This window comes from Sarcophilus harrisii, chromosome 2 (genome assembly GCF_902635505.1).
Source record: "Sarcophilus harrisii chromosome 2, mSarHar1.11, whole genome shotgun sequence".
In the NCBI taxonomy this organism is placed as follows: domain Eukaryota; kingdom Metazoa; phylum Chordata; class Mammalia; order Dasyuromorphia; family Dasyuridae; genus Sarcophilus; species Sarcophilus harrisii.
In genome coordinates this window covers 204,091,429-204,108,823 of record NC_045427.1, presented here as the reverse complement: position 1 = coordinate 204,108,823, position 17,395 = coordinate 204,091,429, and the positions used below count along the sequence as shown (strand labels likewise).

Genomic DNA, 17,395 nt, shown 5'->3' with positions numbered 1-17,395 from the left:
CAATTCAAGAATTTGGCTCTATTACATTAATAAAGAAATACAAATCTATCTTCAGTATCCTCAACATGCAGTCAAACTCTGGCACAAAGATTAAAAAGAAGAAAGCCAGAACATTCTAGTTATGGAAACTGTCAATGAAAAGACTATTGTATGATGGAGTATTATGTTCAAGAATTAGTAACAAAACCAGGATTGCTGGACTACAGTATGTTTGAAGGAGAGTAGAGTGTTAGAAGCTTGAAAAAGAAAGAATGGGTCAGGTTGTGGAAGGCTTTAAAATCTTAACAGGATACTGTATTTGATCCTGGAGGCGATAGGAAGGTGAATAAGGAGGGAAAAACATATTCAAAAACATATTTCAAACTTTAGGAAAATCACTTTGGCAGCTGACTGGGAGAAGCTAAAGATGAGTTGGAGTGGAGTTAATAAAGAGAGCAATATTGGAAAAGATGAGATGGAATGTGATCACTTGCACATGTAAAAGGGGTTGTCTTAGCAAGCAAAAGGACAGTGAACTGATTAGGGAAATGTAATTGACATGCTGTAGTGGAGGCCTAGTGGAGTGTATGTAACATACTTTTGTAATGGACAAAATTTATAATTTCCTTTTAGCTTTGTTCAGCAGTAAGTGAAAGGAGTGGAGGGAGAAGATGATGGGGATAATCCAAGATTGGGGCTTGGCAAGACATGACTACTGATAAAATGAGGAAAAAGACTTGAATGTAGAGTTAAATTGGCTCACTAAGGAGTTGACTCCTTAAGGAAATACTAAGTATAGCTTATATAATGGTAATGACTTGAGAAAGAATTGCACCTTAAAAGACCCATGCCCATTTAACAAAAACTGCTGGGAAAACTGGAAAACAGTAAGCAGATATTAGGCACAGACCAATATCTTATGCTATATACCAAAATAAGGTCAAAAAGTGTACATGATTTTCATATTTTAGGTGATATCAAACAAATTAGGAGAGCAAAAAATAATTTACCTTGTCAGATCTATGGAAAAAAGAAGAATTTATGACCAAACAAGAAACAGAGAGCATTACGAAATGTAAGATGGATAAATTTGATTATATTAAATTAAAAAGTTTTTGCATAAACAAAACCAATGCAACCAAGAAGAAAAGCTTACAAAAAAAATTTTTTGAGCATCTCTGAGTCAAATTTAAAAGGATATGAATCATTCCCCAATTGATAAATGGTCAAAGAAAATGAATAGTTTTCAGATGAAGAAATCAAGACTATATATAGTTATATAAAAAACCACCTCTTAATTCCTTATTGTTTAGGAAAATGCAAATTAAAATAACTCTAAGGTACTGCCTCACAACTATCACATTGGCTAATATGACAGAAAAGGAAAATGATAAGTGTTGGAGGGGATGTGGAAAAATTTAAACACTAATGCTCTTTCTTGGTGAAGCTGTGAACTTATTCACCTATTCTGGAAAGCAATCTGGAACTATGGCCAAGGCCTATAAAACTGTAATAGCCTTTGCTCTTGCAAAATACAAGGCTGATATGCCAAAAAAAATTAAAAAAAAATAATAATATATATTTGTACAAAAATATTTATAGCTATTCTTTTTATAATAGCAAGGAGCTGGAAATTGAGGGAATATTCATTAACTGGAAAGTAGCTGAACAAGTTGTGGTCTAGGATTGTAATGGAATACTACTGTGTTATCAGAAGTGATAAGTGGGATGATTTCAGAAAAATCTGGAAAGACTTACATGAACTGATGGGAAATGAATAGAACCACAACACAGTACACAGTGATAGCAATTTTGTACAGTGATCAGCTGTGAATAACTTGGCTATTCTCAGCAATACAATGATCCAAGACAATTCGAAAGGACTCATGACAAAAAATGCTATCTCCCCCCCAGATAAAGAACTTTTTTTTTTATGGATTGCTTGTTTTTTGGGTGGTCTAAATTTTTTTTCTTTAAAACATGACTTTTTTTTTTTTTTTTTTTTTGCATAAGTATATATGAAAGAACAGGGAATTTGGAAGTTAACATTTTAAAAAATGAATGTTAAAAGAAAGAATCAGAGGGTGAAAGACAAAAGGTTGACAGGTAGGAGGAATGATAAAAGATTATGATCAGATAAAGGAATTGTAGAATTCACGAACAAAGAAGTAGAACACTTATGGAGGATAACTAGACCAATGCTTGTGAGGTAGAGAAGTCATTAGAATTGAATAACTTGATGAACTGGAAAGGTGGATAGCTTTTTACCTTTTCTAACTTTTTATTTATTTTAGACAAAACCAAAATGTATTTATTTTTTCTTTTAGCTAGGGACTTCTGAAGGAGTTACAAATAGTTTTGTCGAAAAATACAGTATGAAGGCAGACAGAAAGACTTGTGACTCAGGCAATGAATTCATTAAGGACAGGAATATCTTAGGGGTCAGAAGATAAATAACTACGAGACTCTTGACTGGGTAATGAATTATCAAATAAACCTCAGAGAAGAATAATTGATGGTAGTAAAGGCAGAGTCTGGAAGTGGTAAAGGAGGAACAATGATTATTGTTTTACCATGGACATCTGCAATGAAAGTAATCCTCTCTTTCATGTAATTAATCTAAATACCAAGGAAAAGTTAACTATATTGAGACTACAAATATGGGGTTTATAATTACCCAAAGCAAAGGGTTGACTATATTTAATTATCAATAAATGTAAAAGACAAATATTTTAAATAGATATGTATATCAAGAAAGATTAGCATCACAATCCTAAAATGTACTAAAAGAAATTGGCAAATTTGATCACAAAAATTCTAAAACACATAGCTTATAATCACAAGAAGAATACATAACTTAGAAAATCTACAAAAGGGAAAAGCCATTGAAGATTCATTTTTCCTGCCTCTCTAGCAAAAACCTAATTAATATTAGGAGTAGCCTTTTCTATATAAGACACTCACTATTATTCTCACTGCACCTTTCTGTGCCTCAGTTTTTTTATATAACATGAGAGTGTTGGACTAGATGAGGGATTTTTAACCTGGGATATAGAAAGCCTTTTTTTTTTTTAAATTTTGATAACTGCATTTCAATATAATTAGTTTCCTTTGTAACATTATGTATTTCATTTTATCCATTAAAAACACTATTATGAAAGTGTTCATTAAATTCACCAGACTTTCAAAACAGTCAAAAATAAAACAAAAAAACCATTAAAGAAGCTCTGGACTAGATGATAACTAAAGTAATTTTCATCTTAACAATCTATAGGTTCTATATAGTTGAACAAGTTGTTTTTTTTAATCTAGCTTCTCCCTTTAAAAATATTTTAACATTCCTTTAAAAAAAAAAACTTTTGCATTCCAAAATCTTTCTCCTCTCCTCCCCCACAATTAGAAAGGCAAGCTAACTTTACATGTGAAATCATGGAACACATTTTCATATTAGTCATGTTACAAAAAAGGAAAAGCAAAAAATGAAAAACAATTCTTTAATCTTGGACTTCATCAGTTCTTCTCTGAAGCATTTTTCAACATGAGTTTTTTTGGAACTGTCTTGGACAATGTATTGATAAGAATAGCTAAATTTTACAACATTTCTGTCATTCAGAGATGACATCATTATAATATTACTATAATATTACTGAACTAGATTTCTTAAACACTCTCCTGACTGGCTATATTTGCTACTGTCATGCATAGGAGTTAAAACTCTCCTACCAAAATCTCTTTCCCCAAAGCAAACAAAGAAAACAAATCTACAGGACTTCTGGTCAGAGCCTTAATAGGAATCTTTTCAGTCCCTACTTCTTGCTATGTAGTTAACCTTTTCCTTCTTTGCCTATGTGTTCTGAAATTCTATTCTACTCTTTCCTTAATCTGAGGACCTCAGAAGAAGCTAGATAATGCCCAAAGGAAGCCTCAAATTGTTGGAGTAGATATGTTTCTAAATAGCCTATGTGAAATTTATAATGCATGTTGTCTTATGTACCAAAGAATGGTTGGATTCCACAGTATAGTCAGGACTTGAGGATAATAATAGATTGTTTTAAATAGATTTTTGTTTCGCATGGGAATTTATTCACATTTTATATAGCACTGTTTCCATGCAATAATGAGTTCAGAGTTCTATACAACCAACTTGAAACTACATTCCAAAAATTTATCAATTATAAAACAGGAATAATATCTCAAACACCTACCACACAGGCTCAAATGAAGAAATATATAGCAAGTGTTTATAAACCTCAAAGCACTATATTCATGTTAGTTACCATTATTAATCTAACCATTGCTTGAGTTACTTTTTCCAATAGAATGAAAGCTCCTTGAGAACATAGATTGTTTCATTCTGTCTTTATACCTCTAGCTAATCTTATTCTCAGCTTGTTAAATTCAATTCAATTCGTAAGTTGCTTCCCTAATAAAATAAAGCAAAATAGGCAAACAGCTAAAATAAATATTCAGAAAGACATTAGAAATTATCAATTTCAAATGACTCTACAGTACCTTTCTTATTTCTGAATCATGGGATATCCATCGAATAACTGCTTCGAATACATATCTTTCATTCCCAACATTTAACTTCTCAAGAGAAATCACTTCTTTCAACTTTTGAGGATTTAATTCTAAGAACTCTTCAGTACTGCTGACATCTCGGAAATGAGTCTCCAGGTATTCCGTAGCAAGATAATGTACATGATGCAAACAATAATGCAGTGCAAAGTCTCGAATGCCAATGCAGTTCTCAGCAGCAATACAACCTTCCAAAAATTCGCAGCAGAGAGTTTTCAGGTCTGTCAACAGCAACAAGTCTGCTGCTTGAACAACATCTTGGATTGTATCTTCATTTAGCCTGATCTGTAAGAATTTTATTTAAATATTTTATATTCAAACTTAAATTCTAAGTATTTGAAACTAAAAGTACTTGCCAAATTGTTTGGTTTTTTTTTTTTTTTTTTTTTAGCAAAAAAGTCAAGGCACCCTGAGCAAGAAAAGAGGGAAAAAAGAATAGATAAATGTATGCCTATTGTGGATAGCTTCCTTCAAGATTCAGCTTAAACATAACTTTATGTTGGGAGGTTTTCCCTCATCCTAGAAGCTAATAGCATTTTCCCCTAATTCCTTTGTATCTATCTATATTATATATATACATATACATGTATCTTAACTGTACCACTATATATAAGTCTCCTCCATTAAAATATATGCTCATTGAGGAAAGAGATTTTCTTTGATTCTTGAGAATGATTATGTCCTGGTTAACAAAGTAGCCCTTAAAAATACCACCATTATTGGTGAAAATTTTGTATTTTCTCACTTTAGAAAAAGCCAGTATATTAAACAAATTCTAACTTGGGATCTTGTAATACACTTCATCATTATTTTGAGGATCAAGCATCATGTAATATTTACAAAGCAAAAGAGATAGATCTGAATTTATAACTAATATTCAGAACAAGTCTCAAAAAGTTGCTTTTCAGAAAGATTTTTTATTTGTTTCTTATACTTTCACCCAACTGGCTTCCAATTCTAGCCTGAGGGCCCCTATCATCTCTTCACTTTTCTTCTGAGAGTAATCTCTGTTACTGTTAAAAGGGTTATATTATATTTGCAGAATTCCTGATACATTATTAAAAACATCTCACAGAGTAAATACCTAACCTTTAATTAGAAATGGAAAGAAATAATTCCACAGTACCATCAAAGCAAAATTTGCTTTTTACAGTATAATCAAAATAGAATTGTAATAATCTTAGACAATAGGAGCCCAAAGTTCCTAGATTCATCTGTCATATGATAAAAATTGGAATATTGCTCAAGTCATAATAGTATTCTCTTAATGAGGCAAAGTTTTCTCAAGATTCATACTTGAAAAAGCAAAAATGTATCACATTGAATAAAACTCTTGCCAGGACCTTTTGCTTGCATTATCATATTGCAATTAAAATTTTAAATTAAATGGGAGAATAAAATAAGTCAAACTATGAACAATAAGTTTTAAAATTCAACTTGGAAGCTAATATGTTGTTCATGGACTTTATTCAAAACAAGTAATACAAGTTAAAATAACTTTCAGTTATGGCTTTGAGACATTCTGAAATATCTTTGATTATTTCACAGGAAGACAAAATTGTGCTTTCTTAGGAAAGCAAAACCAAATTAACTTAAATTCAGAAAGAATGTCCCCTTATATTCTTAATATTCTACCTTGTGTTAGTTGTATATGGTTTGTTTCCCCCTCCTCAATTATAAGATCTATGAGTGTTATAACACACCTAGTGCTTAACTGAACCCAAGGCCTTGCATATACAGTAGGTCCTTAATATTCATTGAGTAAAAATATACTAACATACAATGTCTGAGAAAAGTGTCCTCATGAAATGACATTTTGGAGTAGGGAAAACAAGAATAAAAAAAAAAAAAAACAACAAATAGATTACCAATAATTTTTCTTCCTTACTCTAGAAATTTAGGAGATATAGGGGAAGAAAATATAAATTGGAAAATGCAAGTAGAAAAAATTAATTAAAAAAAAGATACTCCTGTGAGAGTGACCTTAAGTGAGACCGAGATAGGTAGTACAAGGTACATATACTAACCAGTTTTGGAGAAACAGATAACTAGTTCCATAAAATTATTTCTAAAATCCAAGATTCTGATATATAAAACAAGTTTTCAAGGTCAATGGAAACTCTATTATAAATTGTACAATTTATTGTATACAATACAAACACAGTACAATACAAAACCGTACAAAAACTCAAATGTAAACCCTAACCTTTCTAGAAGGTTGTAGGAATTTAATTTTAAAAAAAAAAGAGGAAGAAAAGAAAATCTGCAGGCAAGAAGGTAAGCCTTTTCCCTATATTACTAGAAATATGTTAGGAACAAGAATCAAAATGGCAAATTGGAAAGACATAGATTCTTTAAGGCCTCAACTTCTGTATCTGTAAAGTAAATTGTTTTGACATGATGGCTTCTGAGGTCTTTTTACAACTCCACTGCTGTTGTCCACATGGCTGGAAGGATGCTGGGCTAAATAGAGCTCTGAAGTGCCCTTAATCAGCAAATGATACACAAATGCAACTAAAATAACAGCAGTTGTGAATCTTCACTATATAACTAATGAGAGGAAACCCTCCCTCCCTTCAGCTTGAGGAGTGTTTAGATCTTCTTTCCCTTCTGTTCTGCATCATACCTGTCCGCTGAAGATGTAATCCAGAATCTCTCGCATGACCATTACTGATATTCCTTCAAGTTCAATTTTATAAGTTGACCCATCATCTTTTGGAGGATTATAGTTTAATTTTGTCCTAGGAAAAGGAAAATTATTGTTAAAGAAGTATCTCAAAGTTAAAATACAGCAGTGAATAAATTTTTATGTACAAAATACCCCAAATTTTAATAACTATTTTTTTGACAAAAAAAAACTATTACCTTAAAAAAATCAATTTAACAACTTTAGATCTGTAAAAACTTTTAAAAGCCTCCAATTTTTTTGGTGATTGAGAGAATGCCCATCAATTGAGGATGGATCAATAAACTGTAGTGTGTGTTTATGACAGAATATTATTCTATGGGAAATGAGCAGAATGGTCTCAGGAGGAAAAAAAAAACACTGGGACATCCTCTGTGAAGCCAAGCAAAGTGAAAGTAATAGCAATGGATGACCAGCTGTGAATGATATTGCTATTCTCAGTAGTACAATCATCCTTGACTATTCTGAAGGACATAATAAAAAATCCTATCCATACCCAAAGAAGGAACTAATTATGTCTGAATGCAGACTGAAGCACTCTTAAAAAACTTATTTTTTCTTGAGGGTTTTTATTTTCTCTAGGGTGGGAGATTTATTTTTTTTTCTCACAACTTGACTTTTATGAAAATGTTTTCATAACTTCATAGTGGTTTCTTAATTGTGAGTGGGGAAAAAGGAGAGAACCTAGAACTCAAAAATTTTAGAAACAAATGCATTTTTTTTGTTTTGAATGTTACTGGTTTGTTACATCAAAACATATAATTTTGATTATAATGTAAATATTAAGTAAATAAAACAAAACCATAAAAAACCCTCCAAGTTTTTATTATCAAAATTTTTAATGGTTTTTATGGTTTTAGAATTCCTATACCATACAATACATAGAAAATTAGTCTCAAGTCAGAAGACCTACTGGGTTCAATTTAAGACTTTAAAACAGGGGTGGGCAGTTCCAATTGTTCAGTAATGAAGAGAGTCATCTATACCCAGAGAGGACCATGGGAAATGAGTTTGGGTCACAACATAGCATTTTCACTCTTTCTGTTATTGTTTGCTTGCATTTTTTGTTTTCCTTCTCAGGTTTTTTTTTTTTCTTTTTTTTCTAGTTCCAATTTTTCTTATGCAGCAAGATGTGTGGAATAGAGTTTTCTCTTTAAGTGAAGAACTTACAGGAATATGTTAATTCTTTTTCTGTATTTTATTTTCATTATTTCTGTGTTTCCCCTATGACTTGTATAATATGTGCAGGCCCATATGTACTTGAGCTTGGCCAGCTATATCTGAAGCCTGAAGGCCTGATTTTCTGTTTCCTAGAAATCAGGTGATTTCAGGGAAAAAGAAAACTTCCATTCCAATCTCTCTGGATAACAAAAACCAATTAGATGCCTCCCTCTCCCCTTCTTAATGCTCTCTTGTGATGTAATCTCTTGTATAAAAGCTGTGTATTTTTACTACTTCTTTAACCCCCCCCCCCCCCCCCCAACCAGAGCTTTCACTTTCCCTTATCTCTTGATAGAATGGCTCATCCTCCGGAGGCATAATAAACAACATTTCTGCTTTCTATTTTGAGTGATTTCTGAGTAGTCATTTGGGGTAAGGGTCTTCTACATCCCACACAAAGATAACTATATAAATATATATACATATATTGGATTTAACATATATTTTAACATATTTAATATATATTGGACTACCTGCCATCTAGGGAGAGTAATGGGAGGAAGGAGTGGAAAATTTGGACTAGAAGGTTTTGCAAGGGTCAGTGCTGAAAAATTATACATCCATATTTGTAAATAAAAAGCTATAATTAAAAAAAAATAAATTTAAATAAATAAATAGGGGTAGGATGTCTTTTTTCTGCCAAGGCTATTTGGATATTTATAACATTGTTCATGGACCATACAAAATCATTAAATTATAGAACTCAAGCAGCGGGAAGTTGCTGTACATAGCTTGCAGCTCATCATTATCTACAGTTGCCTTAGCATATATTTTTGTAGAGCTTGTTCAGCCTGGAAGCAGGATGTTCCCTACCTCTGCCTTAAAACACACTAGCTATGTGACCCTGGAAAAATAATCTAACATTTCAGTGTTCCAGGCAACTCTTTAGATAAAATTGCAGATCTAAATTGGTAGGTCATCACAAATTAACTAGATTTTCTTAGAGAACTCAAGATTCATGTATCTAAAATTTAGATTGCTATTTCTGATTCTCTTTGTCCACTGTACCCCTCAGATACTTAATTTTAAGAGTCACTTTCACACAATTTGCCAAAATAAATTCAAGTTCCATGAAAAGCACTACAGATGCTGTCTAAGAATCATTTTTTTTCCCAAAAAAGGAAGCACTTTCTAGCAAATTTAGCAAAGCCATTATTCACATGTATTTAGGTTTGAAACATCTTCTGTGTTGCAGGTTCTTAAATCCCAATAAACCTATTCAAAATTATGAGTCAATAGGCTCTTAAATAGGCCATTCTTCGTCTTTTAAAGGATCAAATGTGATCATTGTAAAGCACGTAACAAGTACTATATTATATATTTCCTTTTTCTTTCTTTTCTCTTCTTCTCCTCCCGCTCTGCCCCTGCCTCGCCATGATACAATTTAAGTTGTCAAAGAAAAAATTGAGGCCAGCACTCCTTTGACTACGTAGATACAAAGACACCTCTAGTTTGTAGGCACAGTCATCCTCTTTAGCACTTTATAAAAGTAAATGTTGAAAACTATCTTTACATGTAAAAATAAAATGCTATTAAGAGGGAAAAAATAGTAACAGCTAATATTTACATAATATGCTATGGTTGCAAAGTGCTTTATAAATATCTCTATCATCAAGACAATCATGTTAAAGTAGGTACTATTATTATTCCTATTTCACAGATGAAGTGAACAGAGATTCAATGACTTGTTCAGTTTAGAATAGCTAGTAAGTATTTGAGGTTAGATTTGAATTCAGGTAGGTCTTCCTGACTCCAAGTTTCATACTCTATCTACTATATCATTTAGCTACATAACAAAATAAAAAAACAAGCTACCCTTTATATTATACACTTCCCTCTCCTAAGTTATTATAACATGATATAAATGTATGCTACATGACATGAAAATGTATCAGATTGACCAACAGCCCTTTCCCAATAAATTGTACCACTTGGCATGCTTCCTAAGGCTTTATTCTTTTCATACCATCAGCGAGCTATCTTGTCATTTGCTCGTTGTTGTTGCCCTGCTCTCCAATAGGGCTTTTTTCTATATCTTGGACTTTTAGAGTTCATGAACCCTGAGAAAGGTAATCATTTTTATTTTTGCCTGTCCTTGCCCCAGCCTTGGCTCTGTAAATTGGTGATTAAATACAAATCATCCCACTTAAAATATAGCTAACCCCTACCATTTAACTTCCCAATAAATCTGGCCATTTCAATCTCCCTGGAAATCACACTTACAACAAGTTGCTTTAGGAATAGAAGTGTCAGGTAACACCTTAAATATCAACTTGCCTTTCCCGTGAGTCCCCAGATCCAAATCTCCCTTTACTGGCCACCACTCCCCTATATTTAATTTGTCTTTCATATTAAAATGTCAATTCCTTAAGGGTATGGGTTGAATTTGTATTTCTAGCACTTAGAATACCAGATACATAATATATTCTTTAAAAATGCTTTATCAGAAGGGAAAGGGACCTGTATGTGCACAAATGTTTGTGGCAGCCCTCTTTGTAGTGGCTACAAACTGGAAACTGAGTGGATGCCCATCAGTTGAAGAATGGCTGAATAAATTGTGGTATACGAATATTATTGTTCTGTAAGAAATGACCGACAGGATGATTTCAGAAAGGCCTGGAGAGACTTACATGAACTGATGCTGAGTGAAACAAGCAGGGCCAAGAGATCATTATATACTTCAACAACAATACTATATGATGACCTGTTGGAATCCTAGTGTCAACTCAACTTGAAACAAGGTGAAAACTCAAGGGTGATGTCAGAATCCTGGTGTTAACTCAATAGAACTGATACAGTGCTTATTGGTTCACACCTTAGAGTGAATCCTTACAAGGTGATAAGTTGCTAATACTGATTGAACGATGCTTGTGTTCACACCTTTAGAGAGCTCATAAGTATCTAAGTACTCAATGGAGTTCACACATGTAGGGCTTAGTCTGAATTCACACCTCTCTCAGGACCAGAGAGCACTCTGGGAGATAACCCAGAATCCCTCTCCCTCCAGAAGGCGGAGTTAACCTTTGGGAGAGCACATAAATAGAGGGAGCTCTTGGAACTTGGGACAGACTGGAGATTGAGAAGCCACGAGTTGGAGCTGGCTGGAGGCTGAAGAAAGCAGAGGCAGAAGCCAAGGACAAAGCTGCAAGATCTCTTGGAGCCAGGCAGAGAGATAGGCCTCAACTAACCGGGCTAATTTGTAAGGAGAAATAAACGTTTGCATTTTTAGCAGCTGGCTGTGATTTTGGATTAATTATTGACTGTAACTGAGACTAAGGCTGCCTCCAAGTAAACCCCAACAATGACCAATTCTGATGGACTTGGCCATCCTCAGCAATGAGATCAACCAAATCATTTCCAATGGAGCAGTAATGAACTGAACCAGCTACGCCCAAGCGAAAGAACTCTGGGAGCTGACTAAAAACCATTACATTGAATTCCAAATCCCTATATTTTTGCCCACCTGCATTTTTGATTTCCTTCACAGGCTAATTGTACAATATTTCAGAGTCTGATTCTTTTTGTACAGCAAAATAACGGTTTGGTCATGTATACTTATTGTGTATCTAATTTATATTTTAATATATTTAACATCTACTGGTCATCCTGCCATCTGGGGGAGAGGGTGGGAGAAAGAGGGGAAAAATTGGAACAAGAGGTTTGACAATTGTCAATGCTGTAAAGTTATCCATACATACAACCTGTAAATAAAAGGCTATTAAATAAATTAAAAAAAAATGCTTTATCATTCATATAAGTGACACTGTGAAGCTCATGACATGTTTGTGCTTCAAAGTGCCTATCAAGGCAGATACACAAAAAAGTGTTCCCTAAATCTATTACTTCAAAAGGCATAGTACTAAGAAAGAGCAAGCTCATTGAATAACTGTACTAAAAGAATTCTGATTAATGTGAAGTAGGATGGAAGCCTGCCCCAGAATATGTCCCTGTCCTGTTTGTCTCATTATATAAATTTGGATGAAGATAAAAAGCATTTATCATATTCATGAATAATAATAATAATAATAATAATGAGAAAGAGCTGAAAGCTGGAAAACAGAATTAGAATTAAAATCTCCAACAGATTAGAAAGATGTATGGACTAAATTCAAAACTAAACTAAATTTAGCTAGGGAAAAAATGCATTTGGCTGGCTCTTATGGCCAAAAATTAATTGTAATTGGATGAAACCTGCTTTAGCACACATTCACATAAAAAAGGACCTTAGTTGACTCAATTCAATGTGTGCCAGTATGAGTGAAAAAATAAAATAATAAAACCCTCTTTTGAGTTTTAAAGTCTAGCTTGTTTTATGGCTAGAAACAGGATTACAGAATAGTAAGTAGATTTAGAGCTATAAATGACCTCAGTGACCAAATTCAATATTTTGCTCATATCAATAAGGTAAAAACCAGGGCACAGGGAAGTTGATTGCCAATGTACTGTGATATCACAGAAAGAAGGTCAATCAGGTAATTAATAAGACTTCCCTCATATTTCATAAAGCCAAGGCCTTTACCTGTTAGGGACTTTCCTTCTGAGTATTGCCATGTATGCTATGTCAGCTGGTAGAATGGACCCAGGAGGTAAAAAGGGGCTTGGTTTCTGAGGCAGGAGGTTGTGTCTTACAGGTGTGTTTGCTTGAGATGGCGAGGGATGTATCCTCTTGCTAGATCTTTTCTTAGGATACAGCACTAACTCCAGGTGTCTCCCTTCTGTGGATCCACCTACATAGTGCTGAGTGGGCTAGGCATGGGATAATCCCAGGGAAGAGTAAATATAAATAACCAGCTTTGAATCCATAGGCAGAGAAGGATGCAAAGAGAAGTAGAGAGAGGCAGAGATGCAGAGAAATGCATACACTTGCTCTAGCTTCCTGCTAACCCCTGCTGAGATTACTAATAAAGAAAGGTTGTTTGGCACCTTAACATCAGCTCATCTTCATGTGTTTCTGGGGAAGATTGGTATGTATGGCCCTGGCAATCAGTAGCCTCAGTGGGAGGTTACAATTACCTCCATCACAGAAAGTCTTGAGTTTATCTCTTCCCTGATTCTGACAAGTAGGTATCTGTTGAAGAGTAAGTGTTTCTTTGTCTGTCTGTCTGTCTGTCTGTCTCTCTCTCTCTCTATATATATATATACATATATATGTGTGTATTTGTGTGTGTATGTGCTTATGTTCTCATATTTGTTTCCCACCCCAATCATACATCACATTCTGTCAAGCTTTTCCTTGTTCTATAAGGAAAAGAAAAAGTGCATTCAGAACCACACTGTCCAAAATGGACAGTAAATGCAGTACTGCTGCCTTTAAAAGGCTAAAACACTCTCAACTTTTAAGGATCAATGAATTCATTAATCTGTGTATTCTCTTCATCAATGTAGATGACAACCTCTTCTCCATGCCTTAGCAGATGTGTTTTATAAATGCCTGTGCATTTAATAACAACAAAATCATCATTGCCAAATTTCTGACAATGAACCTGTTTCAATTTAGCTAGGCTGAAAACTTTGATCGGTTATCAGGATTGTACTCAAAAGCTTTTTCATGGCTCCTCACATTTCCCCCCCCCTCTTGTCCTTTTCGGTGACAATTTATATTTTATTCTTTAGATTGTATTGAGACATGGTAATTAGAGAGAGAAAAGAAGGGTACATTGTTATAAAATGTTCTGGTTGGACTATATCTTTAATATTGTGTTTAGTTTAGGTCAGGCCATTGACAAACTGACAAAACAGACCCAGAGAAATGTGAAAGGATGGTGAGGTGATTGCATATTCTGACATGAGAACCAATCCTATTTAGCCAAAAGAAAAGTAATTAATGGGATACATAATAGCAGTTTTCAAGTATTACAAAGATTGTTATTCAGAATAGGGATTTGATTTGTTTTACTTATCTCTAGCTGATACTTTGGAGAAACATACAGTAGTTGCAAGAAGACAAATGTTGATTGGACATAAGAAAACTTGCTGAGAAAAAGAACTTCTCGAGGAGGAATGGGTTATTTCTAGAACTAGTGAGATCTTCCTTCTCCCCCACTCCCCAAATTTATTATTTTTAGCATTCTTTTTTTTAATTGTGAGTTTCAAATTCTCTCCCTCCTTTCAGAATCCTCCCCCACTTATTGAGAAGGCAAATAATAAGACATCAATTATATATGTGAAATCATTGAAAACATATAACCATATTAGCCATGTTGGAAAAAAAAGAAAAAAGTAGATTCCTAATTGCCCCAATAATGATAAAGTTCTTAGAAATTCATGTATCATCATAATTATACAAACAATTTAACTGTACTGGATTCCCTATGATTTCTCTTTCATGTTTATTTTTTATGGTTCTCAAATCCAATGTTTATCAAATTTTATATTCCAGATTTAATCTTTTATCAGGAATAGTTAAAAGTCTGTTTTATTAAATATCCATTTTCTCTCTGAAGGATTATAAAGTCAGTTTTCACTTAATGTTCAGGAGACCACTCAGAACACCTCCCCTTTCCCTCATGGGGCTCTGCAGCTCTGTGCTTCCTTGTAGCCAGAGAAGGGTTTCAGTGTCCAATCTCAGTGCTTAAAGCAAAGAATCCTTAAAATATCTTCTCCTTGACTTGGGAGTTCTTCAATTTGGCTACAATATTCCTGGTATTTTTCATTTTGGGATCTCTTATAGCACATGAAGGCTGTTTTTCTTTGTAACTTCTTAAATTATCTTTTCCAGATCTATTTTCTAGATCACTTGTTTTTTCAATGAGATATATTACATTTTCTTCTATTTTTCATTCTTTTGTTTAGTTTTATTTTTTCTTGATGTCTCATGAACTCACTGGCTTCCAATCATCCATTTCTAATTTTTAAGAAATTATTTTTCAATGAATTTTTGTGCCTCCCCTACCCCAAATTTTGGCCAATTTCTTTTTTTTTTTTTTTTTTTGCTGAGGCAATTGAGGTTAAGTGATTTGTCCAGGGTCACATAGCTAGGAAGTGTTAAGTGTCTGAGACCACATTTGAACTCGGATCCTCCTGAATTCATGACTGGTGCTCTATCCACTGCGCCACCTAGCTGCCCCATTTGGGGCAATTCTTTTACGTTCTTTTCTTCAGTGAATTTCTGTAACTCCTTTTCCATTTGGCCTACTTTTTAAGGTATTATTTTCTTCATTTTAAAAAATATCTTACAAAGCTATTATTTTCTTTTCTTATTTTTCTTGCTTCACTTTCACTTCTTTCCTCAATTTTTCCTTTTTCATTGTTATCTTTCTTTAGCTTTCAGCAATTCTTGTTGGACTTGTCTTGAAGTTACTTTTTTTCTTTTGAGGTTTTGCTTATAGCTTTTCAGTTTTCTTTTTCTGCATTTGTGTTGTGGTCTTTCCTGACATCATAATACCTTTCCCTTCCCTCTCCCCCAATCAAATGTCTTTTGTTCATGGTGAGTGTGGAAATAGCCTAACCCAAGCTTCAGGCTTTTTCATGCTGCCTTTTTAATAGTTAGGTTGATAGGGAGGGTCTGCAAATTTTTAGTGCTTCCCAGTTGATGTGATCAAAAAGCTAGTCACTGTTCTTTTGGTCTGTGCTCTGGTTTTTATTCAAGAAGGACCCAAGCTTCTATGCAGCACTTCTCTTGGCTCTGAAACTGTGATCAGGATCCCTTTTTTGTGAACCTGACTTCTTTGTGCTCCTCTCCACCTTGGAACTGCTACCAAAACTATGTATGAAGCAGAAAGGGTCTCCTATAATCTTTCTGACCAGTTGTCTAATTCTCTTGCCATCTCTGGGTTGAGAGCTCCAGATACTGCTACAGCCTGTCATAGCTGTCCACAGTGAGTCTTGTTGCTTTGTTGCCTTCCCCCTGGGTAGATTTCTACCATAGTATCATAGCCCTTTCTTGCCATAGTCACAGTTCTAAATTGTCTTATTCTGGCAAAATTGCATGACTTTGCCCTTTATTGTCTCTACCACTCCAGGAATTTGATGTGAGGAACTATTTTAAAATTGTTTGGAAGGATATGTTGGGAAGTTTGGTTGAGTTGCTGCCTCTACTCCACCTTGGCTTTCCAGGATATTTTCTTCCAGGCATTTCTTTTAGAGAAAAACATGATTAAATGTTCTTACTGAACCATAAAGTCAGTTTTGTCAATAAAAAGCTATAATTAAAAAAAAAAAAAAAAAAAAAAACCAAAACATATGCATGGGTAATTTTTCAACATTGACCCTTGCAAAAACTTAGGTTCCAAATTTTCCCCTCCTTCCCCTCACCCCCCCCCCCCAGATGACAGGTATTCCAATATATGTTAAATATTTTAAAATATATGTATATCCAATATATGTATATATATTTATACAGTTATCTTGCTGCACAAGAAAAATTGGATCTGGAAAGAAAAAAACCTGAGAAGGAAAACAAAATGCAAGCAAACAATAACAAAGAGTGAAAATGCTATGTTGTAGTCCACACTCAGTTCTTTCCATAGTCCTCTCTCTAGATGCAGATGCCTCTCTTCATTACTGAACAATTGGAATTGATTTGAATATTCTCATTGTTGAATTCTGATATCCATCAGAATTGATCATAGTAGTCTTGTTGAGTGTATAATGATCTTCTGGTTGTGCTCATTTCACTTAGCATCAATTTATGTAAGTCTCTCCATGCCTCTCTGAAATCATCCTGTTGGTCATTTTTTACAGAACAACAATATTCCGTAACATTCATATACAATAATTTATTCAGCCATTCTCCAATTGATAGGCCTCCATTCAATTTCCAGTTTCTAGCCACTACAAAAAGGGCTGCCGTAAATATTTTTGCACATATGAGTCCCCTTCCCTCCTTTAAGATCTCTTGGGGATATAATCCCAGTAGAGACACTGCTGGGTCAAAGGGTACACACAGTTTGATAAGTTTTTGAGCATAGATCCAAATTGCTCTCCAGAATG

At 34.0% G+C, this 17,395-nt stretch overlaps 1 protein-coding gene across 1 annotated transcript in view; it reads right to left on the bottom strand.

Annotated features, from left to right (window-relative positions):
- The window catches only part of GAN (gigaxonin), a 62,699-nt gene that overhangs the window by 22,602 nt on the left and 22,702 nt on the right, over positions 1-17,395 (bottom strand). The window contains exons 2-3 of the mRNA XM_003757849.3: positions 7,184-7,298; positions 4,492-4,842 (exon numbers count right to left, since the gene is read on the bottom strand). Of these exons, the coding sequence (XP_003757897.2) occupies positions 4,492-4,842; positions 7,184-7,298 (466 nt within the window). The remainder of the gene's footprint in view (positions 1-4,491; positions 4,843-7,183; positions 7,299-17,395) is intronic.